Below are 26,285 nucleotides of genomic sequence, written 5' to 3' on the forward strand. Positions count from 1 at the left end.
AGAGTCAGCATATCGCCCCCACAGTCTGGGTCCTCATTTCACCCACCTCGGAAGGATGGAAGGCTGAGTCAACCTTGAGCCGGTGAGATTAGAACTGCTGAACTGCAGATAACAGTCAGCTGAAGTGGCCTGCAGTACTGCACCCTAACCACTGCGCCATCTAGGCTCGACAATATTTCCTTGCTAGTACACATGTACTGTACATAGTTTTATTTCTACCTCAAAATTGAATTTTTTACTGTACTTTGAAAATACAACATATAGTAATTATGGCATAAATCTTCATATGCAGTCAAACCTAGTTATTTATTTGAATCAATGGGAATCATAGCTCTTGTGGAAAATTTGTATTTTGTGTGCAAAAAGTCTCAAGTTCAATACCTGGCATCTTGAGATAAGGTGGAAAAATTCCAGTCCAAAACAACGGTAAACACTTGCAAACTGTTTCACACACAAATGGATTTAAGAGAGAGAATGGACCTACTTTCCAAAGCACTGGAAGGCAAGACCAGAAGCAATGGATGGAAACTAATCAAGGAAAGAAGCAAGCTAAAGAGAAATTTCCTGAAGTGAGAACAATTAACCTTCAGAAGTTGTGGGGACTCCATTACAGGAGGATTTAAAGAGAGAATGGACAGCCATTTGTTTGAAATAGTATAATGTCTCCTACTTGAGCAGGGGGTGGGACTAGAAGACCTCCTAGGTTACTTCCAACTCTGTTAATGCTGATTCTCTTACGTTTCTTTTCAATTTCCATAATGTATTTTTTAGCTTGATTACAAATATTATTAATAATAAATAAGTAAATAAATACTATTAATCAGTGGTGGGTTTCAAATTTTTTTAGAACCTCTTCTGTAGGTGTGGCCTGCTTTGTGGGAGTGGCTTGCCAGCCATGTGACTGAGTGGGAGTGGCTTGGCAGTCATGTGACTGGCTTGGCCAACTGGTAAATTGTGGTGAGACTCACTTAACAACGCTCCAAAATGTTGGCTCAGAAACTCTGGCATTTGAAGCACGCAAGTCTTAAAGCTGTCAAGTTACAAGACCCTTGCACCCCTAACCCTTCAGAAAAAAACAACCCAGGGGTGTTCAAACTTGACAGCTTTAAGACTTGTGGACTTCAACTTCCAGAATTCCTCCCCTTGCTCTTCATCTTGATGATGTGCAGACGGGTGAGGGGAGGAAGCTGGAACCGCTTCTAAATGGCACTGTAGATTTATGGAACTGGCAGGAACCCAGCCCTGCTAATAATCATAATAATATTATATGGTATAAGCAAGGTGCTGAAGCTACTATAAAACAAATTATTTTCAGATTTATCTGAACTTTAAGGAACCTGGAGTTATGTCTCCTGGACATACATTATATACCCCAAAATTCTTTCTCTTACAGAAAGAATATTATTCTTCAAAGTGGGCACGTTTTAACTTTCTGTTAAACCTTAAATTAAAACCATAAGTGTAGATTGTTGGGAAATATAAGAAAGACTGAAATAAAAAAAAATATTTGAGAAGCATGAAATATTCTAGATCAAGAATGTCAAATTCATGACATCATGGTGGCATCACGTGACATATCACGACATCGCTAAACCGGGCATGGCCAGCGTGTCACGCATCTGGTTGAGAGTTTGACAGCCCTGTTCTATATTGTTGAACTATTGAATGTTTATAATATTTATTTGTGCTACTAAACAATGTGATGAATTTTCTACAACCACTGTAATTTTTAAAATGTTGTTATTTTGGCACAGGTTGATAATAGTATTATACATTATGAACCACTAATGTGTAATTAAATTCTAACAAAAATAACAGCTACGTTTTTTTGGTTAAATTTTGACGTGGAAAATGACACAATTTATTTAATAACATAAAACACGGCTGACAATTATGGAAATATTAAAGAGACAATATAACACACTCTCATTGCAGAATAACAGTAACTAATTTCTTTTATGAAATCAAAAGTATGCTATGTATTTCTGATATCACTAGAAATAGCAAACAAGGTCAAAAACATTTTGACATACATCAAAGCTATTTAATCTTGTTCCCTTTGGCAGCTGTAATTGTATATGATGAGCTGCAAATGCTTTGCATTTTTAAGCAGAAAGAATATCAGTGTACTTGTTTTTCTTCTCTTTTTCTATATCCTCTTCTATATTCTCTGTTCCTGAATATTTTTTTGTCCTACTAAAATATATATGATGTGTTAATGATGGTAGAGAGTGTTCTCATCTCATGCCTGAATGGGTTTTCCACCTTACTGAAGAAACATCCCCAGGTGGCACAGTTTCACAAACAACTTATGCTCATGGAGGACTGTAAAACTCTGCACATGTGGGGTAAATGTGATAGAAATGCTGCCCCAAATCTTCTTTTTTTAATTTTTATTTTAAACACATAAACACATCAACAAAAACAAACACATGACTTAAAACAACATAGGAACAAGAAGTTCCATCATATATCATACAGCAGTTCCGTATCGGTTTCTTTACAGTTAGTGTTTTCCCTTCTATACATTTCTATTTTGCATTCATGGTCCCCTTATTCGTTATCCATTTTAATGTACAATTCTATATTTATTTATATTTAGCTATTTATAACAAAATATTGTTTACCTATGTTGTGCTTTATATTCTTACTATCATTTATTCTCTTACATACAATTATAGGTATACATTCACATAGTTATTCTTTTTCTTTGCCATTCTTATATTATTATTATTCCATTTAAAAGGATATAAGGTATAATTTGGAATGTATTGTTTACCATCCTTTACACCTGCTATGACACCACCTTATTTTCTCTATTTTCTTATTCTTATTTTTCTGTAATCCGTGACGTTCTGCCTTTGGCCTTCACAATGCAACGGTCACTGCCTTGTGGACGTTGACATTTACGAAGATTAAGTCCAAGTAAGTCTTACATACAATTATAGGTATACATTCACATAGTTATTCTTTTTCTTTGCCATTCTTATACTTTTGTTATTCCATTTAAAAGGCTATAATATACAGTTTGAGTTGCTTTGTTTACCATCCCTAGGGCCTGTTGTAACACCACCTTATTTTCCCTTTCTTTTCTCCCTCCCGTCCTTCTCTACTTCCTTCCTTCCTCCTCTCCTTCCTCTTCCTTCTTCCCTTACCTCTCCCCTACTCCTACCCTCTGCTGCTCCGAATCTTCTATGTACTGCTTTTTCTAAAAGGGCATTTGTAACTGGTTCTGGCAAATCTGTTTATACCTGTAGATTTCCCCTCCCCCTTTATTGCAGGTCAGCAACCTAAATAAGTAAGACTTACTACAGAACATAATAAAATAAACAATAAAACAAGACAAACAAGGTGGAAAATGTCCACTTATACTTGCACTATTTTGCTGCAACAATGTGCAAGTTCTACAAGCTGTGAAAGCAAACTTTGTAACATTAAGAGTTAACTTCCTCTGCCGGCAAAAATTGAACATAAAATTCTTTAATCTATCCTGGAAATAGGGTCAGAAGAGTTCTTTTATAGTTCTTTTCCTATAACTTGATAGAAATCATAATACAATTGAGTATGATTTCACGTTTCAGCCTTGCAACCACCCTTGTAAAGACAAAGTCTTTCTGGTTATAGAATTTTATGAAATTTTCTATCCAGTTCAGCTGACAGTGTATGACTGAACTGCAATGTATTTTGTTTGCCAAAATGTATTGCTTTTAAGTTAATCTAGGTACAATACTGCTTTGAAGCATGCATTGCTGAGGATTAACTATACCCTTGGTGATAATTTACTATATTCTCTTTGCAATTCTATCTCAGGGGGCTTTTGCTGAAGCACCATCATTGCCTGATCTTGTGCAAGGACATGAATATCTATCTTATTTTTTGTCAATTTGAGGTTTCCATGAGGAATCACATTTGTCAATTAATATTAGCTGCATCAGACTTTGATTGGGAATGAAACCTTAACCAGAATTTGGATACACGTAGCCATGGGTTCCACCACAAAACCACAAAGCCCTTATCTGCGCCGACATAAGTGCGGAGGGCAAATCCGCGCCGTTCAAAGCGCTAAGGAAAAACGCGACCCTACCGCGATGACATAATCGCGGAGGGCAAATCCGCGCCTTCCGAAGCACTCAGAACCCTAAACCTAACCCTAAACCTAACCCTAAACCTAACCCTAAACCTAACCCTAAACCTAACCCTAACCTAACCCTAACCCTAACCCTAACCCTAACCCTAACCTAACCCTAAACCTAACCCTAAACCTAACCCTAAACCTAACCCTAAAGCAAACCCTAAAGCAAACCCCTAAACCTAATCCTAACCCTTACCTTAATTTAAATCGGCTTTCTGCCACCGCGCTGTTTCAAAGCGCCCTTCTATCACCGCGCTGTTGTCGCGGCGGTGATGACACGCAGTGATGACGTTGCGGCTTTAGCGATGCGGTTTTATCACTGCTATTTTGATGAGCGCGGTTTTGTCGTGCCACGGTAGCCATGCTCTCATTTATTTCAATTTAGGCTAATTCTGCCTTCAACCACAAGGTAACATTGCCACTTTTGACTGTATCATTTCCAAGTTGTAAGTAATTAATTCTTGAATTTAATAAGATACAGAATCACATCTAGACTCCAAAAAGGCTGAGTGAGCACTAGTGAGTCCTGGGTATCTCTGGAGGACAGGAAAGAATTGTTGTTGTACTTCTCTGAGCATTTGTAGCATCCTGATTTTTCTGGTGTTTAGTATCAAATCTCTGTTGCTTAGTATCAAATTTCTGGTGCTTAGTATCAAATTTCTGGTGCTTACTATCAAATCATCTGATTCTTGATCAAAACGAACAATTCTGTGAATCATTGAATTTCAAATCTTGCCTGATGCTACCACTGACATTTCATATACTGTTCATGAAAACACACGGTAGCGTTAACTTTAATGGCATTACTTTGTCTTATGCTGCAAAAAAGAAGACTGCACAAGTTTATAAATAGCAAATTTATGCACATAAATAGCCCTTTGCTAAATAGTTTATATAGTACATTACCTAAGTAAGAGGCAGCAACCTGCCACCTTAGAGGAAACTAACGTGGTTTTTGTCTGCAAATCACCACTTATGAAGTTTAGAAATAACAGGGAAAGATAATATTCAAAGAGGGCTTTCCAGGTGGAAGGAGATAATTAGAAGTTTGGTGGACAAACTAATCAGTAGTTTCCAAACTTTCCATAGTTGTGATGAAAGAAACGTCCTTCTGGGTTCGGCTCCAAGTGGGGAAAAAGACACTGGAGATATGGAGGCTGCTTCGAAAGATGGTTTATTGGTGGACAGGACCACGTGGCTTGAGTCCTGAACAGGAAAGGTGATCACATGCTTCAATGTTGGTGGAAAAAAGAGAAGGGCCGACTGAGATGCTGAGTCCCTGGTTTTATCCCCCTCTGGCCTTTGATCTTGAGCTTGTATTCTGATTGGTTGTCAGACTCCCATGGGGCCATGCAGGGGCAACTCTCTAGGCTGTGTTTTGAATCCAGGTTTGGTTGAGTTCTCAGATGCCATGTGGAGAGTTGGGTAAAGGGCCAATATTATCTCTTTGAGAGTGGGCGGCATACAAATTAAGCTAATAAATAAATCATGCCTTAATTCCATCCCCCTGGAGCTGAAGGGGAGAACTCTTTATTATGTAAGGTGGACTAGCTTGGCCTTCTTAATGGTCCATTGACAAAGTGGGGATGGACAGGAAGCTACAGGGAAGCTATTCTGTCTTTTAAAACATGTTTCTTCCTTTTCACATCCAGAGAAATATTATGCCTTTTCAATGTTTCCTAGGATATTTCATTTTTCTGGGAGAGGGCTGGGTGATAACTTCTTACAGTTGTCTAGCACAAACATCCAAGTTGTCTTCGTTCAAAGAGTATGTACATTGGGATTTCCCAAAAGTGACATTGGTTCCTAAAGAATTGGTCACTGAATCAGGCAAGTAACAGTCAAACTCTAAAAAAGCAATTACCAGTAATATATGGACAGTAATATAATCCCAAATAGATAGGAACACTTTTAAAAGCAACAAAAAAGGATAAAGTAATGATTTTGGAGGATTGTACAGAAGAGTTTAAATTATGTGTAGAAAGCATCCCCAGATCTCTTGATTCTACTGCTATTGTTTCTTGAGTATTTGTCACTGGAAATTTTAATTCCTTATTTCCACATATTTGTGGTGGTTTTCCATTCAGTAAGAGAATGAATTAAGAAATGTATAGCTAACTTTGAGGCATGCTTGATCAGGAACACACTTATTCCTTACCTTTATCATCACATATATCAAATATTGCTAATGCCTCCATGAAAGAAAAACTTGAGTGCCTATTTTTTTTATGGCAGAAATCTTCCACTTTGATCTGGAGGTTCTCATTGATTTTTGTAATATGAAAAATCACCATAGGGTTTTGGATAATCTATTTTGGGGTAAAGTACGTGATGTATTTTGGATCTTCACTTCCAGGCTAGACTTTCAAATTGAATTTTTTTTAATCAACTTAGTGAATCATGTATTTTAGCAGATTGGTAAATTGAATCTTGGATTGACATTTGACACTGTTTATCATTTGGGTTAAGGTTCATAAATGGAACTTTTTTTTTTTTTTTTGCTATTCGCTCACAGTTAGACAAGTTGCTTTAGCTAAAAACTTTATCCATAGGATTTGCCTTTCCTTTTTTAACGTCTCAAAGGTGATCAGTTGAAAAGTCTATTTGTATTTCATTATAGGAAGTTTCTCACAATAGAGCCGAGGTGGCGCAGTGGTTAGAGTGCAGTACTGCAGCCACTTCAGCTGACTGTTAGCTGCAGTTTGGCGGTTCAAATCTCATCGGCTCAGGGTTGACTCAGCCTTCCATCCTTCCGAGGTGAGTAAAATGAGGACCTGGATTGTTGTTGGGGGCAATATGCTGACTCTGTAAACCGCTTAGAGAGGGCTGAAAGCCCTATGAAGCGGTATATAAGTCTAGCTGCTATTGCTATTGCTAATAGGAAGAGAAAAAGCAATCCTTTGCCCCTTCAAGTATATAAAGCGTGAGGAAGAAACATGATCATGAGGTTGAGATAATAAGCTGCTAAAAACTGATGGTTAAGCCTAGTTTGATGTATGGATGGAATGTTATGCAATTTTGAAAAATTCACAGGTTTTTGTTTTGCATTCCTAAATACTTTTACAAAGACTTATTTTCTATTAGGAATTTATTTATTAGATTTTTTTAAATGCCATATTTATAGATTGGGTGTTGATACTTTAAATTCCACATTTTATTAGCATTGTAAACATTTTTTTCCATTAAAAAAACCTCCCAAATTCTCAAAAATTGTGAACCTCTTTTAGTAGTTAAGATTTTATTTTAGTAGTTAAGATTTGAAAAAGGGTAAATATTAAAATGGAAATCTGATAAAATAGGCAAGCTAAATAGTATTGTGATTGTGTTGTGATGGATGTTATTGTAAGCATTTTGATTCCAATTGTCTAAAAACAACTGCACCCAGGCAACACACTGTTTGATTGAAATGGAATGTTTACGTTATTCAAATAAAGTAAATAAAATAGTTTAAAATAAGATTTGATGAGCGGAAAAAAAACCTGATTTGCAAGGTCCCTTTTTTTAATGCTAGTCTATATATAAAACAACGAATTCTGGTTTTTCTTTTGCAAGAGAAGGTGAAATATTTCTTTAAATTATATTTTGATAATTATATCCTATGTATATTATATGCTTCTTGGTGAGCATAAGACCAAAATAAAGCTTAGCCTGTTATTTTCCCTCTCCTTATATTTCTGAAAAATATAAAGGATATTTACAAAATAAATTTTTGGTTTCAGTTGAACCATTTTTAATGGAATGCCTTATATAAAAAAAGTGATGCTTAAGAAATCCTTCTCCTAATGGAAGGTTGGTTTAGAATAAGGAAGACTCGTATTAAATTTCAATTGGCTTTCAGCCGCCGCGCTGTTTCAAAGAGCCCTTCTATCACGCTGTTGTCGCGGCAGTGATGACACGCGGTGATGACGTCGTGGCTTTAGCGACGCATTTTTATCACCGCTATTTTGACGAGCGCGGTTTTGTCGTGCCACGGTAGCCATGCTCTCATTTATTTCAATTTAGGCTAATTCTGCCTTCAACCACAAGATAACATTGCCACTTTTGACTGTATCATTTCCAAGTTGTAAGTAATTAATGCTTGAATTTAATAAGATACAGAATCACATCTAGACTCCAAAAAGGCTGAGTGAGCACTAGTGAGTCCTGGGTATCTCTGGAGGAAAAGAAAGAATTGTTGTTGTACTTCTCAGTTGAACCATTTTTAATGGAATGCCTTATATAAAAAAAGTGATGCATAAGAAATCCTTCTCCTAATGGAAGGTTGGTTTAGAATAAGGAAGACTCGTGTTAAATTTCATGCAGCGTTTGGGGCAAATCGCTATGCCTCAGCCTAACCTCTTTTAAAGGATTTCCAGTCGAATTAGCATGTATATCAGCCATAGGATAACTTGCATAGCTATTTTTATTTGTTAAGAAATGAATTGGAAGCATTCAGTTGCATGCTAGATAATTCATTGGGATGCCTACAGAAAAAACAGTCCAAGGAGACTAGAATATGTCAGGAAGAGTTGCTGTGAGTATGCTGGCAGTCATGCTGTTCACTAGAGGTCGCAACAGTATGTCAAAAAAACAACAACCCAAAAAACCCCCAACCCTAACAACAATCAGGCAGCAAAGCTGTAACCCCAATCTTTACAAACCATTGTCAGTACAATCATTTGCACACCAATTGTACTATTTGAAAAAGGGTACAATATTAAAGCTTTCAGTGTCGTGAATATTATATTACATTAGCACCAGGTTATTAAAAAGTGATTTTTTAAAAATTGAAACTAAATATTTAAGACAGCATGAGAAAGTTCTGTCTGACAAGGAATATAGGTTTTCCTGAGCACATTTTCTTCTCCAGGAGCTCAAGAACACTAGCTTAGTAAGGTAAAGGTAAAAGTTCCCCTCGCACATATGTGGTAGTCGTTCCTGACTCTAGGGGGTGGTGCTCATGTCCGTTTCAAAGCTGAAGAGCTTTCCAAAGTGTTGTCCAAAGACATTTCCGTGGTCATGTGGCCAGCATGACTAAATGCCGAAGGTGCACGGAACACTGTTGCCTTCCCACCAAAGGTGGTTCCTATTTTTCTACTTGCATTTTTACATGTTTTTGAACTGCTAAGTTGGCAGAAGCTGGGGCAAGTAACTGGAGCTCACTCCGTTATGCAGCGCTAGGGATTCAAACCGGCAAACTGCCAACTGTTCTGATCGACAAGCTCAGCGTCTTAGCCTCTGAGCCATCACATCCCTACTTGCTTAGTAACCCTCCTCTAATATTATAGTCATAATAATCCTTTAAAAGAGGTTAGGCCGAGACATAGCGATTTGCCCCAAATGCTGCGTGAAATTTAATACGAGTCTTCCTTATTCTACACCAACCTTCCATTAGAAGGAGAAGGATTTCTTAAGCATCACTTTTTTATATAAGGCATTCCATTAAAATGGTTCAACTGAAACCAAAAAAATTATTTTGTAAATATCCTTTATATTTTTCAGAAATATAAGGAGAGGGAAAATAACAGGCTAAGCTTTATTTTGGTCTTATGCTCACCAAGAAGCATATAATATACATAGGATATAATTATCAAAATATAACTTAAAGAAATATTTCACCTTCTCTTGCAAAAGAAAAAAATGTTGATACCTCAACTTATCAGTTTATTGGTCCAACATTTCATGTTTTCTCCCTTAATTTGATTGAATCTTGTATGCAGCAGAGTAAATATATCATAAACTATGGTTTGTCAGATTATAGGAGTGGGGTTTTCTTAAGCCTCCTCCTCTCCCCCAATTTCCCACAAATATACATTTAGTGTACCTGAAAAAAAGGTGCTAATTAAACTCTTCTACATTGTGTTTCTACCTGCAAGTGAATAAAGCAACACATGGAAGCGTTCAAGACATAGTTCTACTTCTATTGCATGAGTGCAGAAAGTAAGACCCAGGGGCTACATATTAATTACCAATAATCCTTTCACATAATGCAAAGCCAATTAGAGTGAATTTGGGGCTCTTTTCAAACAAAATGTTTATCTAAGGCCCTCATGAATCTTGCTCTGCCAATTGTGAGCAGTCTGCTATGATGCCTGAGGTGATAGAAGTTGCATGTTCTTGCCCTGCAGATTAGATGAGTGCAATTCTTTCTACTCCTTGTGCAACTTACAACTCATTTTGCTTTCATATAAAAATTTAAACCATCTAGTGAGGCCATTCTATTGAGGTCCCTCCCCCTAATTTTCTTCCTGGAATTTCAAAACTAAGAAGAAAGTATGTTTGTTTCATAAACATTAAAGTGTGCTTTCTCCCTCATCTTCATTTGTTCAATTATATAAGAAGCTAAAAACTAGAGATTACCAGAAAAGGAAGGAAAGAAAGGAAGGAAGGAAGAACAGAAAGAAAGGAGGGAAGCATGCAGTTTTTGTTGTTTCTTCTTGTTGTTCAAATGATGCTCTGATTTGTCCATAGTATTAGCTAAGAACAAATACCTTATGAGTGTTATTTGAGAAAAAGCAGGTTAACAATTTTGTATGCGGTTCAATTTTGTGTGTGGTCGTAGCAGTATAATGCTATGCATACCTGGAAATACTCTGAAGAAATGCTTTGGATTTGGCCTAGGCTCTAAATCTCTGTGGTCCTGATTAAAACAGCCCACTTGTTTCAGAGTATCACACAAGGCCCACTTGAATGAAAAACAGAAGGGCTATAGCAATAGCAATAGCAGTTAGACTTATATACCACTTCATAGGGCTTTCAGCTCTCTCTAAGCGGTTTACAGAGTCAGCATATCGCCCCCACAGTCTGGGTCCTCATTTCACCCACCTCGGAAGGATGGAAGGCTGAGTCAACCTTGAGCCGGTGAGATTAGAACCGCTGAACTGCAGATAACAGTCAGCTGAAGTGGCCTGCAGTACTGCACCCTAAGCACTGCGCCACCTCGGCTGCACCTGTATCAGGTCCAAAGCACTTCTTCCAAACCAATTTTGGAAGTGTGGATAGGCAAATATAAGAATTGTCTACTTGGAACTTCTTTACACATAGACTTCTCCTGATGCTCCCATCATTAGTTTCAGTTAACTATGCATCGGTAGTACTATAATAATAATCAAATAATACTGTCCTTCAAAAATAATTCATTTTGTTGGGGAGAAAGCACTCATCGTGGAATGACAATGGGAAGAAAGAAAAGGCATTTTAATATAATAATTCAATAAAATACAATACAAGTTTCTTCTGTCCAATTGGGTCTGACTCGAGGTGCGATACTCATTTCTTAGCCAAGGGAGCCAGCATTGTCCGAAGACATTTCCACAGTCATGTGGCCAGCCTAACTATATGCCAAGTCCAGGGGTGGGTTTCTCGCCCTGTTCCAACTAGTTCGGTTGGAATGGGGCCGGCGGCGTCCTCGTGCACGCGCACGGTGCACGCATGCGTACTAGCGTCTGTGCGATGCTCCAGCTGCTCCTGGAGGATCGCGCAGGTGCTGTATGCGTCCTGCGCATGCGTGGAAACGCAGAACTCATCAAAACCGGGTAAGGAACGTGGGCGGGTGCGCCCGTTGCCGTTCCCGGAAGTTACTTATTTCCGGGTTCGCCGACCAACTGGTTTGCAGGGACCGCCACGAACCGGTTGAAACCCACCCCTGGCCAAGTCTCACAGGACACTATTACCTTCCATTAAAGTGGTACCTATTTATCTACTCATATTGTCTTGCTTTTACCTTTACTGGAATTAATCACTCTGATGCAAATTTTCAAGTGTAATTACTAGAACTGAAAACCTTTCCTGTCAAGGTGATAAAGCAAGTATAGAGCCTTGGTAAATTAGATCATACTTTTCTTTGCAAGCTCTCTTTGCCTTTATAAGCAGTGTACAATCTGTCATTGGATTCTTGCAGCAACCTCACATGGACCTTGATGTTGGTTCAGAACCAGCTACAGGACTATATGATTGAGTGTTTTCTGGTTTTGAGAATGGAGTTGTTTTTTTCTAGCCCTGCTTTCATTTGAAGTGAAATCACAATTTATCTCAACAAAAATCAGGAGTTTATCCCCAGTGTTTCTTTATTAAGCAGAAGATTTCAGAAACTTTGGAATAAGAAATATTAATGTATAATTAACAGCATAATCCAACATCTTCAACTTTGAATGTTTCCCCAATTAAATTTTCCTGGATCTTATTTTAAGTAGTGATAAAGTTTCCTGGGATTTGCATTAGTTTTCTTTTAAAACTATATTTTAAAAAATCAGAGAAAATACCCAGAAATAAGAATCATGACCCTTGTATATCATTTCAGTCAACATATGAGGAATTGCTGTATGGCATTTCCCACACTTTGAATGGGAAGCACTAACATGCGTACAGGCACATCTTCCCTTTCAGGCAGAGTTACTTATGCATAGCTGGAAATGGAATAACAGAGAGGAGGAAACAGCACGGATTTAACCCTGAAGCCTCATACTGACATGTCTTCTGCAAATAGAATTGCTTTGGGCTTATCTCTTTATTACTTTCATCTGAAACTTTAATCAATTTAAAGCACCTAATAACGGCAGCAAGACTGTTGGTGGCGCAATACTGGAAGAAGGAAGACTTGCCTACAACTCAAGAATGGACATTGAAAGTCACAAATTTAGCTGAGATGGCTAAAATATCGGCATATCCTAAAGATCATTCAAATGAGAGATATAAACGAGACTGGAAAAAATGGATTGACTATATACAAAATAAATATGGGACCAAGAAATTCCAGTTAGCCTATGTTTAAGATCAGAAATGATTTAAATTGTTTAAAGTTAGTTCAGCAAGAAGAAGCTAAGGTCAATGCAGAATGTCATTAATTTCTTTGTTTCTTTTTTCTCAATAGATTTTAGACTGTGTTTGTTAAAAATCCATACCGTGTACGGGTTCTGGGAAGTCGGGGGGGGGGGGAAGGAGGAGGGGGGTTGGGGGGGTGGAGGGAGGGAGGGGCATACAAAAAAAATTGTACTTCGATGTTTTATTGATTGAGGAATGTTGAAACTTTAATCAATTTAGAATAGAATAGAATAGAATAGAATAGAATAGAATAGAATAGAATAGAATAGAATAGAATAGAATAGAATAGAATTCTTTATTGGCCAAGTGTGATTGGACACACAAGGAATTTGTCTTTGGTGCATTTGCTCCCAGTGTACAAAAAGAGAATAAAATACATTCATCAAAAATAAAAAGGTATCAGTGATAGTCAAGGTTACTAATAAGCTATCAAATCACATTAGTAAACAAATAAAACAATAATGATAACAGAACAATGTAAATGTTCTTGCTTCTTTCATTACAACTCAATTAGGTAGGTTGGGCTACGAATAAATGGTCCAAAGGCACCGAATGAGATTCCATGGTTTAGAGTGGACTGGCATTTGGGCCACCCTCATGTCAATCCAGTAATAGACTAGATAAGATTAACATAGCATGAAAAAAGTATTTTGATCCTGTTAAAATTTTTCAGGGTGATGGAATTGGTCTCGGTCTCCCACATCAAAATATTTTCTTGTACAGGCAATATTTTCCCCTGGGAACGGAAAGGTTATTATTTAGATTAAGTTTAGGATTAATATGATATCCGCTTAACCTGGGGCTTATAAAGGTTTATTTACATGGAAGGAAGTTCCATTGAGTTCTTACTGATATGAAGTGATGGGAGTTGCAGTTCACATCTGGAGGGAATTTGCTTGGGTAATGTTATTGTTAAGGTTGTGAACAACAACAATAACAAAAAGATTAACTAGAAAAAACTATTGTCACTTTCATCTCGCGGAGAAAAAGTAAAACTAAAGAAAGCCAATTAAGATAGCTGAGATGTGCATTCTTCAAGCCATTGAGATATATTTCTGAATAAAATCAAGAGAAAAGTAACAATCACTGTATGAATAGGCTTGAAAGGGTTGGAAATGTATTAGATTCAATTAATACTTTCTCCCCTTGAATGAAACTTTTTTTTAAAAAAAGGACTCTTATCTATAACTGGCTCACTATTGGTAAATGCTGCTGCATAATAACGCAAGTTAAAAGAAGTAGCCAATTGAGTAATAGTATAATATAGATGCATTTAAATTTTTAAGGACTACTGCAATGCATGTCATGAAGAATTTTTCATCTAAATATTTTCTGCTTCTAACATTCCTGGCAGCGAAGAGAGGTTATCACTATATCTGACAACATTATATAATCAGAATAAAGAGAATAAAAAGGCTTTGTTTGCCAGCCTTTTATTTTTAAGGCTGACAAACAAAGCTAGCTTGAAATAAAATGAAATGCTACTAGTATTTCTTTGACTTTTTAATGATTTTTTAATGAATATATTGCAACAGCCTCACAAACCTTTGGATAAACAGGAAAATGCAGGGAAGGTCTCTCCAATTAGACAGCCTCTCTGTGTGTTTTTGTTATCTACTTGGGAATGGCTGTATGGACAGACTTTGATTATGTATATTGACAGATGGAATATCAGAGTTATGAGTGGGCTGGTAGTAGATGTTTATGTGTGATTTGGGAAGGATAAAAATCCTTTGGTTCAAAAATGGCTGGTAAATTAAACAGCTTGCAAAAACATGATTCATTGACTTGTTCGGTTTTTCACAATTTACTAGAAACTAGCAAATTGAAGGTATACATTTTTCTTAAGCTATTTATTATAACTGCGACTTCTTCGTCTTATCTTTCCAGGTCAAGCTGCCTTAGTATCTTGGCATAAACATGCCCAAGTCTTTCCTTAGCTTTCTTAGAGGTCTTTAAGATCAATTGTCTTCAAGTATATCTGTTAGTGACGCTAAAGTCAGGGACATCTGGAGGTTAAAAAACCATGCGTATGTGTAATTTTCTAGAATAATTAAATTTCCTGCAGGAAGATATTTTTGATTCCGAACTCACTTAGGCAGACTGGGATGCTGGAGATTGCATACTTTCCTTTTGCAGCTATGACACCATTTGGGAAATACAGCTAATCTTCAACTTACAACAGTTCATTTAGTGACGGTTCAAAGATGCAATGGCACTGAAACAACGACTTATGACCATTTTTCACAGTTACAATCTTTCCAGCATCCCCATAATCATGTGATCAAAAATTCAGATGCTTGGCAACTGGTTCATATTTATGACCGTTGTTGTGTCCCAAGATCGTGTTGCGACCTTCTGACAAGTCAAGTCAATGGGCGAGCCCGATTCACTTAACAACTCAGCTGCAGTGATTCACTTAACAACTGAGGCAAGAGAGGTTCTGAAGTGGAGCAAAACTCACTTAACCAATGTCTTGTTTAGCAACATAAACTTTGGTCTTACTTGTGGTTGTAAGTTGAGGACTACCTGTAGTCAATCATTAATATCCTCTTATTTAATGTCCGATTCTATCCCAGGACAGTTTCGAAGCCCAGAAAAAGGTACATTTTTAAAATTTGTAATCAGGGCAATTGATTGAAGTTTTTATTTGTAAAAATTGAGTGCTTTATTGAAGACCTGGATTTCATTGATTGAATTTTTGCAGGGTTCTTTTTTTTTTTTTAAATCAAGCTAGTATCCTGTCGGATGTTGGTAAAGTGAGTTTGTCATACATTTTGAATTTAAAAAGCCTTCTACTCCATCTTACATTCCATTCTTAATACAGAGGATAATTACTGTGCTCCACTGTGTTAAAACCTTTGGATAACATTTGTATGATGTTGGTCTTGGTAAAAGCTATGGCACCATTTGGCTAAGATCTGTCGATCATGAGTAGAAGTTTGTAATTCCAATTTTCCAACTTTGTTTTCTTCAAAAATCCTTTTTTTTAATTGAAAATTTTTGAAAAAAAAAGCTTTTACAAATATTTACCTCCCCTCCTCCACTCTCCCCCTTCCCCCCCCCCCCCGACTTCCCAGAACAAATACAGGGTATAAATCTTTAACAAAGATGTTCTAAAATAAACTTAAAGAAAGTTAGTATCATCTTTCATTTGAGCTTTAACTCATCTTTTGTTAGGCTAACTCTAAACAGATTATATCATTCCTTGTTTCTTCAGTCATAAACTATCTGGAATTTCTTAGTCCTGTATTTATTTTGAATATAGTCAATCCATCTTCTCCGCTTCAGTTTATATTTCTCATTTGAGTGATCCTTGAGATATGCTGATATTTTAGCCATCTCTGCTAAGTTTGTTACTTTTAATGTCCATTCTTGAATAGTAGGCAAATCTTCCTTCTTCCAGTATTGTGCCAAAAAATATGGAACGCTTCATGATTTTGCGTGTCATCCTTGTGCAGGGACCATACTAATCTTCTCTGTATCGTTCCAATTTTAGTATATGTGCTGCCGAAGTGAGCACTTAAAAGATCCTTTTTGAGGTGTATAGTCACATGGCAGCAAATGTAATAGGAGCTACAATTCTGGGAATTTCAAAACTAAATCTCACTGTTATTTACAGGGCAGTTCTGCCCAGATACTGAAGCAATAGGAAGATGTCAAAAGGCTAAGATGCCTCAAGCTTTCCGAGCTCTCCTGCTCTTCCCAAGTGGAAAGGAAAAGAGAATTCTGAACATTCTGAACTGTCACCTTGGATTGCTTCTCTATGAGGAATACAAGGAGCCTCTATTTTTGTCGTTTGCTTCCAGCAGAAAAATATACAATAGTATATTTCACTGTATAGCATCCATAAAAATAAAGCAAACATGGAGGGTTTTAAAGAAAACCATCTTTTATTTGATATACCTTTTTTTGTTGCTTGGTTTCAAAAATAATATTCTGCACCAGCACAACATTATGCTGTGGGGATAAACAGTCTTTCCATAGACAAGGACAATTTTGAATGGAGAAAGAGCTTTTCATCAGGACAGCGTAGACAGCGGGCCGTTTTTAACCACTAAGGCTATTAAAACATATAAGTGTATTTAATAAATCCTGCGGAGACAAGATGCCCTGTTTCTCAGATGTTTGTTTTAATCATCACATCTACCAGCCTCCTGTTGTGCCTTTTCCTCAAACATTCACTATCCTTCCAGGGCTCTGTAGTCAGCAGCATTTATGACCGCAGATGTGATGATGAAGCAATTTCATTGTAGATGGGACGATGAACTCACATGTATACATTAACCTCTGGATGGAAATTCAGGGCTTAGAAGTGTTACTGGAGCACAATCTCAAGTCTTGATCTGGTCTTGATCTGAAGGGCTTGCAGGCTTTGTGTCCTGAATTATCTCGCAGGGAGCAGAGGGAAACCTTGTCTACTTAGCTGTTTGTTATAAGGATCAAGATACAGGTTTTTTTTGCAACCGGGAGCAACATGTAAGGTTCAGGTTCATTTTATTTATATGCCGCCCTATTCCCGGCGGGACTCAGGGCGGTGCACAAACCCAAGGAAGGGAAGGGAAACACAAAAACTACAACAAAAAGTACAGGGCATTTAAAACAACCAACAGCCACACGATTCGAGAGGGGAAGGAAACTCATCAACCCCAGGTCTGCCGACACAGCCAGGTTTTAACGGCTTTTCGGAATGCCTGGAGAGAGGTGAGGGTCTGAATCTCTGCGGGGAGCTCGTTCCAAAGGGCCGGAGCCGCCACAGAGAAGGCCCTCCCCCGGGTAGTGGCCAGGTGACATTGGCTAGTAGACGGAACCCGGAGGAGGCCTAATCTGTGTGATCTAATGGGTCTTTGGGAGGTAATTGGCAGTAGGCGGTCTCTCAAGTACCCAGGTCCAATACCATGAAGGGCTTTATAAGTGACGGCTAGCACCTTGAAGCGTATCCCAATTTATAGGAAGATCGGAAAGCATCTTCTTTTGCATGGCCCAGTTAGGTGTATCATCCCAACATGAGCACTTGGGAAAAAAAAATCCGATTAACTAAAGTCTCTTCCCCCTCCCTTTTTGTATGTGGACTCTTTGTAGACAGACAGGAAAGTTTATTCTTAAAAAAAAATAAACCTGCGAGCATGTAAAAGTTGGACTTCCATTCTAATCCTGGCATGCCTTGTAGATCTTATGCCAGCCCCCCCTCCCTCTCTGAAATATGTCCCTGTGCTGTGATTTTCTTAGTGGAGGCTCCACGTTTCAGGCTGATCGGCTAAGGCCGATTTTAAACTCGCTGATTCGTTTGGCTGGCTTAGAAAACAAATCCAGCCCTCAGGACTTGCCTACGTTCGGGAGTCTGGTCGCTTGCAAGCGGAGGCACAGCACGCACTTCCAAGCAAGGGAAGGGAAGGGAAGATGAAGCTGCGGCGGAAACTTTGCTTCTGAAAACCCCGTTAACCTTTCGCATCCGCTGGAAAGCCGGAGCCGAGCTGCCTGCAAAAATATATATATATATATATATTATGAACTGCAACCTGCTTTGTTTCGTGCTGTTCCTCCGCTCTCCTCGCTCTGCCTTTGCTTTCGCGTGTTGTTTCTTTTTTCAAACCTACATCTTGAAGCTGCTTTCCTTGGCTGAACTTTGCCCGTCGATGGTCGTCTTCCCATCCCGTCCAACAAACCGGTGGACGCCTTAAAAAAAAGCAACGCACCCCCCCCCCCCAACCAAAACAACTTTCCTTCCGTTTCTCGCGCTCTGCACGCTGGCAGCGGAAAGCGAAGGAGGCAGAGCCTGGGGAAAGCGCCGCGACTCTTTCTCATCACCGCTCCCGGTCACCTTCGCCGAACCTGCTTTCCATCTCCGTTTCCGGATTCGGGCGACCTCGGGGGTGGGGGGGGGGAAGGCACCGCCAAGCAATCGCGCCCGGCCTCTGGATTCCTCCCCCCGCCGCTCCCCGCTCCGGTCACTGTCCGCTTCCCTAAAAGTTCTGCTCTGGACTGGTCCGCTCCGCTTATCTCGACAAGACAGCAGCTGCATGGCGAACGGGGCACACCGGACAGGCGCGCGTGTTTTCCTAAGGCTATCAGGGCAGCCGATCAGAGAGCAGCCCGGATCCTGGCCCCGCTGCTCGGAATAAGCAAGCAGGATGCTGACGGCCAAGATTCTTGCTAGACGTTTTTGCTAATTAAAAGGAGGGGGGGAGGAGGAGGAGAAGGAGGAGGAGGGAGGGGAACTCTCCACAAATTATAAAAAAGAAAAAGAAAGACGGGGAAGCCTCTGGACGTTTCCTTCCTCTCGTCTTTGCTGACGCTTTGCCATCACTGCAGGGCTGTCCTCCTTCTCCTCGCCACCCACCCCCCCCCCCGCGCCTCCCAGGGCATCTCTTTTTCTGCCCGTTTGCTGATCTGCAGCCCGACTCTCGCGCCCAACAGCGGGAAACTTGGCAAGAGGCGACCGGGAGAAGACGGAAGGATTCCTCCAACCCCCGGGGCTCCGTCGCCGATCCCCGGGCAGAGGAGTCCCCAGTAGCCCGGAGGCTCCGCTGCTGCTTTCCCAGCGGCGGCGGCGGCGGCTGTGGCGGGAAGGCAGAAAAGTTTGCTCGGCCTTTTGACAGAGGCGAGGAGGGGAGCCGAGCGGTGTGAGTCCAGCGCCTCTCCGCTTTGCAACTTCTCTCCTCGCGGGGGGTCGGACCCCTTTGCCCTCCACGCGCGCACACTCGCTCACACACGCACACTCACTCCCACCCGCCCACGCGCACGGCAGCCTCCCGATTCCTTTGCATGGGGGGAAGCCCCAGCTCCGAGTCCGATCCCCCCCGGAGAAGAGAAGCCAGTCGGCGCGGACGAGACACTCGCTGCCCTCGCTCCCCACGGCGCCGCTTCCCTCCAACCCCCCCGTCCGCCACACGTACGCTCCGCCGCTCCTGGCACCCGGCGCCTCGCCTCCCTCGCTCTCTCGCCCATCTCGACGCCGAAGAGCAGGACCATGTTTTGCTGGAGGATGGCTCTGTGGCTGGCTGGGGTGGCCCTCTGGAACAAACTCTCCCGCTCCCGCTGCTCCGGCTTGGATTTCGACTACGTTTACGATTTCAACAGCGAGGAGGATCAGGCGGAAGCCATAGATTACAAAGATCCTTGCAAAGCCGGTAAGTGCTTTCCCCTCCCAGGCGAGATTAATCTCGTGCTGGTCGCCCTGCCTCCCCCCCCCTCCGCCAACCCGGCCTTTTCTCGGGCGCTTCCCCGCTCAAATGGGTTTTTCTTTCCACCCCCCACCCCACCCACATCTATCCACAGGGTAGATGTGGTGGCTTAAACGGGGCGGGCGGAGGAAGGAAGCTCACCTGTTTCCTTCGCTTCGGAGCGAAGTGAGAAATGCCTATAACCCAAGAAACAGCTCTGGGAAAAAAGCCGGGGCGGGCGCACTTGGATTCCTCTACAGTGGCGCCGCCAGCCGCTTTGGGGCAGATCTCTCAAGAACCTGTTGTCTTCTGGAGGGACTCAAGCCGGCTCTCTCCACCTTCCCACGCATCCTCCTCCACCCGTTTGCACTTCGCGGCCGGGTTGCTGCTGTCCAAGCCCTCGGAGCAAAGAAAAGTCAGCGGGAGAAGGGGGAGATCTAGTCCGGGTTTCCTCCTGCCGCCTTGGAAATGTCATTCTTCGGGGAGTGAGGGGGGGGGCGGTCCTCTTCTCCATCTCTGGCGTACAATGCACGCCGCTTCTCCACGTTGCTGCGCTTCGGGGGTGGAGGAGTCGGAAAGGAAAGTCGTGCCCCTGTCATGAGTTTTAATTCTGGCCTGGAAAGGGCAAAGGGATCGGGGTTCAAAGCTGGTCTGGGGTCCCTTCAGCACATAATTGAAGGGCAGCTTTAATTGGGTAGGGCAAGGCAACCCAGAAGCCTGAAGAGAGCTGTTTCTTTATTCTTTATTTTACAAGGTCGTAAATTGGAGTAGGTTGTTCCTGGGGGAAAGTCTGTAAGTAGCTTAACTATTTATTTTTATTTTATTTTATTTAGTTTGTCAAACATGTAGGAGATAATAGGTAACAGGTATAAGTATAAACATGGACATGAAATGAGTGCAAATAAATGGGGACAGTAGGACAGGGATGATAGGCACGCTGGTGCACTTATGCATGCCTCCTCTTAGGAATGGGGTGAGGTCCACAGTAGACAGTTTCAGGTTGAAGCTATGGGGGTTTAAGGAAGTAACAACGGAGTCAGGAGTCAGGAGTCAAGTAGCCGTTGACTTATGATGGAAGTGCCACTCAAGATTTGTTTCAAGGCAACATAGGATCTATTGGGTAGAAGTTGTGGGCAATTACAGGCCTGTTAGTTATGCTAGCAGTTAAGAGATGCACTCAACACTGTGCGCACTGAATGTATCAAGTTTATTCCTGGGCAGTATGTGTCTAAGGACAGGATTTGATGATGGGGTCTATGTATGACACATGAGAAATTTCCCAGCATTCTTACCAATTAAACAACAGCGTGTATGAACAACGGTAGATTGTAGATACAGTTCTGTTATCCCCACAAATGGTACACCATAATACTGTGCTGGGCCACCAACCTAGATCAGAAGGAAGCAAATCTGCACTCTGAACCTTGGAATGAGGAAATGGATAGGCACATTTAATGCAGTCACCCATTGAAACCAGCAGGTGTTACACACTTGGTAGGAACTGCAGTTAGATCTTGGGAAGCTGTCCTTCAACCCACCACAGTGGAAGTTGTGGAAACTGATATAACTGCAATCTCAAGGAACAGTTCTTAAGGACTTCAGTCTGGGGAAGATTTAGAAGATGCCTCAAGAGAAGGAATAACACCAGTCTTCCTTATGCAGATCTTTGCTGCTGGATATGGGAGTACCTGCCCTTTAGATAAGGCCTTGACTTGAATGAAGCTTCTGTTTTGTTTTGTTCTAATGTAAGAAAGACACCCTCCCACTTTCCTCTAGCTTTCAGCTGCTACAAAAGGCAGGTTTTCAGATTTTTCAGAGTTCAAGGAAAAAGCTACATGTACATTGTAATTCATCTTTAAAAGAAAAAAAAATTGTTCGGAGAGAAGATAATATATCTAGTTCATAATATATCTAGTTCATAATATATCAACTCTATAACTACAGAGTCCTTGGCGTTCTCTGACCTTAGCTGTTTACTTGTAGATATTCAACTAGGTAACCTCTTTAGTGCTGATAATGTTACCTAGTATAGTAGTGAAAAGTCTGCAAACATACAAACAAACAAGATCAGAGAACGCCACCAAAAACACCAGAAGATGTTACAGTGGGACACTGGTGAACCTTGGAAAAAAATATCCAGGAACAACCCACCCTCTTATTAATTGATAGCTGCTACTTCATATTAAACATTTTTGTATGTATTTACCCATGCTTGTTTTCCATATTATATAAAAGTCACCCAGTAATCTTTTTTCCAGAACAGTCCTATCTATGTTTATTTTGAAGATTTTTCTGTTGAGTTCTCTTACTCCCAGGTAATATACATAGAGTATCAATTTAGAAGTAGCATTTATTTCAGGATCTACTGTGCGACAGATCTAAAATATAAATTCAATTATGGTTTATTTACTGCAAGTGTAGTTACAATAATTGAGGGGAAAAGTTAGTTAATTATAGACCTTATTACGGTTGTGCTCACACATCAGCCAGATATTTAGATTTGGATTTGGCATTTCTGTCCACTTGTCATATCCTTCCCAAGAACCTGGAATAAGGCAGATGTTGTTTAATAATATGAAGGGATCTTTGCAAGATTGTAAGCTGTTCCAAGTAAAGCTTAGAAATGACCGATGGTGTTATTGTTAGTGCCAATGGTTTTCAGGTAGTGGTCCAGTTATTTTGAGATTGTACCCAAACAGCCTATTACTAAGAGTACTATTTTGTTCTCCTTTGCCACAATTATTCTACTTCTGTTTGTAGTCTTTATATTTTGTGATTTTCTCCAATTCTTTCTCTTCTATTTTGATGCTTCCAGGTACTGCAATGTCTACTATTCCAGGCTATCTTGCCTTTCCTGTCAACAGTTTTTTAAATCTGAAGTGTTGTATCGCAGTTGCTGGTCTGTTTGAATTCTAAAGTCACAGAGTATTTTAGCTTCTTTATTTTTTTTATTACTTTGTCTTTTTTGGGACCCCACCAGTTTTTGCTTGCAGGTAAATGGTATTTCCTGCAGATATTCCAATGTGCAAATGTTATTTGTTCTTTCCATTGTTTGTGATCAATCTGTGTCATATTCTTGCACAGTTTATTATGCAGTCCACCGTTTCTTCAGCTTCTTTTGCAGAGGTGGAATTTGCTGTCTGTTGCTGTCTTCTCAATTCTGGCCGGTTATACATTTGTTCTTAATACTTGGAATTAGATCCTGCATCGCTTTCTTCAACTTTCCTGCTCTTAGCCATTGACAGGTCTTGTTATCTGCTTTGTCTGCCAGGTTTTTTTTAAATGTACTGGCTATTTTGCCTTGCAATATCTATTCTTCATTTGGTCTTTCTTTTAGGGGTTTGGTCCCCTTGGTATTCAGTAAGGTTCACCGACAAATGCGCGCTCGACAAAAGCACGCCCGACAAAACCGCGGCGAGAAAACCGTGAGGTCGAAATCGCGCCCACAGAAGGGCGCTGACAAATGCTGACAAATGCGTGCCGACAAAAGTGCGCCATCAACAAACAGCGTGAAAACAACGTAAGAACCCTTACCCTAATCCTAACCCTTACCTTAACCCTAATCACGCTTTTGTTGGCACGCATTTGTCGGCGCCCTTTTGTGGGCGCGATTTCGAACTGCAGTTTTCTCACCACGGTTTTGTTGGTGCGCTGTTGTTGAGCGCGCATTTGACGGGTCACGATTCAGTAAGCCTTCATGGCACAGAGTACTAGCTTCGCTGCATCTTCTTCAGTGTCCAGATTTTTTTTCAATGCCCTATTTTCTTCTTGCAAGTATATTGTCTGATGTACTTACAAAATTTCATGTCCACCTGTGCTCCTTGATAAATACAACCTCTCGACAATCTTTCATTTGTTCTAGCTTGCTTGTATCTGATCATAGCATGCTGATCTTATTTTCCACACTGATCTTTCATTTTTGGTGATGAAATTTTGGCTTTTTTTTGGTTGTTGTTTTCCATCCAAGATCTTCAGTTATAACTGCACCTATGCTGTACATCAGTTAATTTGTTTATTGTGGCGAGCAGATGCTTATCTTCAGTACTACAGTACTAACATCTTTTAATACTTGTGCCAGCTGTTCTTTTTTTTCTTACCAGCTGAGATTCCTCACTGCTTTTTTCTTGTCTGAAAAAAGAGTTATCTTCTTGATATTGAGTAGATAACGAACCAGAACTCTGGGGGCAGCTCTGTTAAGCTGCCGACGGCAACAGGTCCCTCCCCGGAAGCCCAGTTCATCCTTTTTTCACCCAGAAGACATTGTTCTTTCTAGGAGAAAACAGAGGAAGAGTAGCTGATTTGCTGATAAAAATGGTTCAATACCATCCTGGCTTCCTCTATTGCCAATTTCTCTGGTTTGCCTTTACAGTATGAGCTTCTACTGGCATGGTATTGATTACCCCGACGGATCTTTGCAGTTCTTCCAATTCTGCTCCTGTGGATACTTTATTTTATATTATGAATCAATTTTGATCTACTATTCTCTGTTTTGTTATTTCTGATATTGGATGATGTTATTTCTAGATTTGATGAATTCTTTTCAGATATCCTCTTCTCGTTGAACTTGATTTGTAATAGCAAATCATTATTTCTTTGTTTTCAATCTGTATATTTGTGAAGGGTGAACATTTTTTTTTCTTCCAGCAGTCCTACAACTGTTGGCCCTGGTTGTTCTGTAATCCATTGGTCACCAGATATCCAGGAACTCCAACACTTAGCACCACCTTTGTTTAGTTTAGTTTAGTTTAGTTTATTATGATTTATAGGCTGCCCTTTTCCCTGAGGGGACTCAGGGCGGCTTACAATACATGGGAAGGGGGGTGCAAAACAAAAACACAATACAGTGCATAAATAAAAATAAAACAATAAAACACAACTTTCATTCAACATTCTGGTGGGGCAAATTAGAATCTTATCCCCAGGCCTGACGGGATAGCCAGATCCTAAGGGCTGTGCGGAAGGTCTGGACGGTGGTGAGGGTGCGAATCTCCACGGGGAGATCGTTCCAAAGGGTCGGAGCTGCTACTGAGAAGGCTCTCCTCCGCATAGTCGCCAGTCGGCACTGACTGGCGGATGGAATTCGGAGGAGGCCTAATCTGTGCGATCTAATCGGTCGAAGGGAGGTAATCGGCAGTAGGCGGTCTCTCAAGTACTCAGATCCACTACCATGGAGAGATTTATGGATGGTGAGTAGCACCTTGAAGCGTGTTGGTCTGGGCCAATGGCTAATCCAGTATAGGTTTCTCTAAATTGTTCATGGGACACACATTCTTTGTCAGGCTCCTCTGATGAGGCCTCTCCAGTGTAGTTGAATCTCTGGCATAGCTGGCATCTTCTTCAGAGCATACAAATCCCATAGGCACTTCATTGCGGCTGTATGATGGTTGATCACACAGTCAGCCAGATATTTAGACTGCTTTTTTATCCACCTACCCCAAGGCCTTGTGATAGGCAAATGTCATTTGACAGTGTTATAATTATTATGATAGAATATAAGCCTGTTCAACGTCAAGCTGCCTTTTGCAATTGACTGATGGTTATTTTGTCTACACCTTTGGTGTTGAAGTGGTGCTCCACATGTTTTGGAATTGCACCAAAGACACCTATTATGATTGGTACTTCTTTTTCTTTCTTCAATCTACATCTATTTTAGGTCTTTATATTTTGTTCCCTTCTCCAGTTCTTTCTCTTCAATTCTGCTGTGTCCCAAGTACTCCAACGTCCACTCTCCGGACTTTTTATTTGTCTTTCTTATCAACCGTTGTTAAGTCTTATTAACAATTGTTAGGTGGCAAGTGTTTTTCTATCTCTATTCTAAAGTTTATAGCACTTTAGCTTCTTCATTTTCTGTTATTTTGCATATTTTGTCTTCAACCAATTTTTGCTTGCAGGCAACTAGTATTTCTTGCACATGTTCCAATACATTATTGCTGCATTGTTTTTGTTGTTATTGTTTATAATCAGTTATAATCAGTTTGTGCTGCCTTCTTAAAATTGCTAACTAGGTGGTCCATACTGCTACATTCATGGCTTCATGTCAGTGTTAAGTTTTTCATGACTGCCTGGACAGGTCCCTGTAGTTTTTTGGCAAATGTTTCAGAAAGTATTGGCCCTTGGCTGCTTCCTAGGAATTAGGAAACTGACTGGTTCTAGGTCATTCAATTGGCTTTGTGTCTAAGGTAGGATAAAAT

General features: G+C 40.3%; 1 protein-coding gene and 1 non-coding gene across 2 annotated transcripts in view; one reads left to right on the forward strand and one right to left on the reverse strand.

Moving 5' to 3' along the window:
* Positions 1–16,347: 16,347 nt before the first annotated feature.
* Positions 16,348–16,454, reverse strand: LOC116513596. Its single transcript, XR_004256007.1, has one exon. It is a non-coding gene; the product is annotated as a U6 spliceosomal RNA (small nuclear RNA).
* A 2,735-nt stretch (positions 16,455–19,189) lies between these two features.
* The window catches only part of LOC116513564 (tolloid-like protein 1), a 140,784-nt gene continuing 133,688 nt past the window's right edge, over positions 19,190–26,285 (forward strand). The window contains 1 exon segment of the mRNA XM_032224706.1: positions 19,190–20,061. Coding sequence (XP_032080597.1) covers positions 19,902–20,061 — 160 coding nt within the window. The 5' untranslated portion in view covers positions 19,190–19,901.

The sequence above is a fragment of the Thamnophis elegans genome, chromosome 9 (genome assembly GCF_009769535.1).
Source record: "Thamnophis elegans isolate rThaEle1 chromosome 9, rThaEle1.pri, whole genome shotgun sequence".
In the NCBI taxonomy this organism is placed as follows: Eukaryota; Metazoa; Chordata; class Lepidosauria; order Squamata; family Colubridae; genus Thamnophis; species Thamnophis elegans.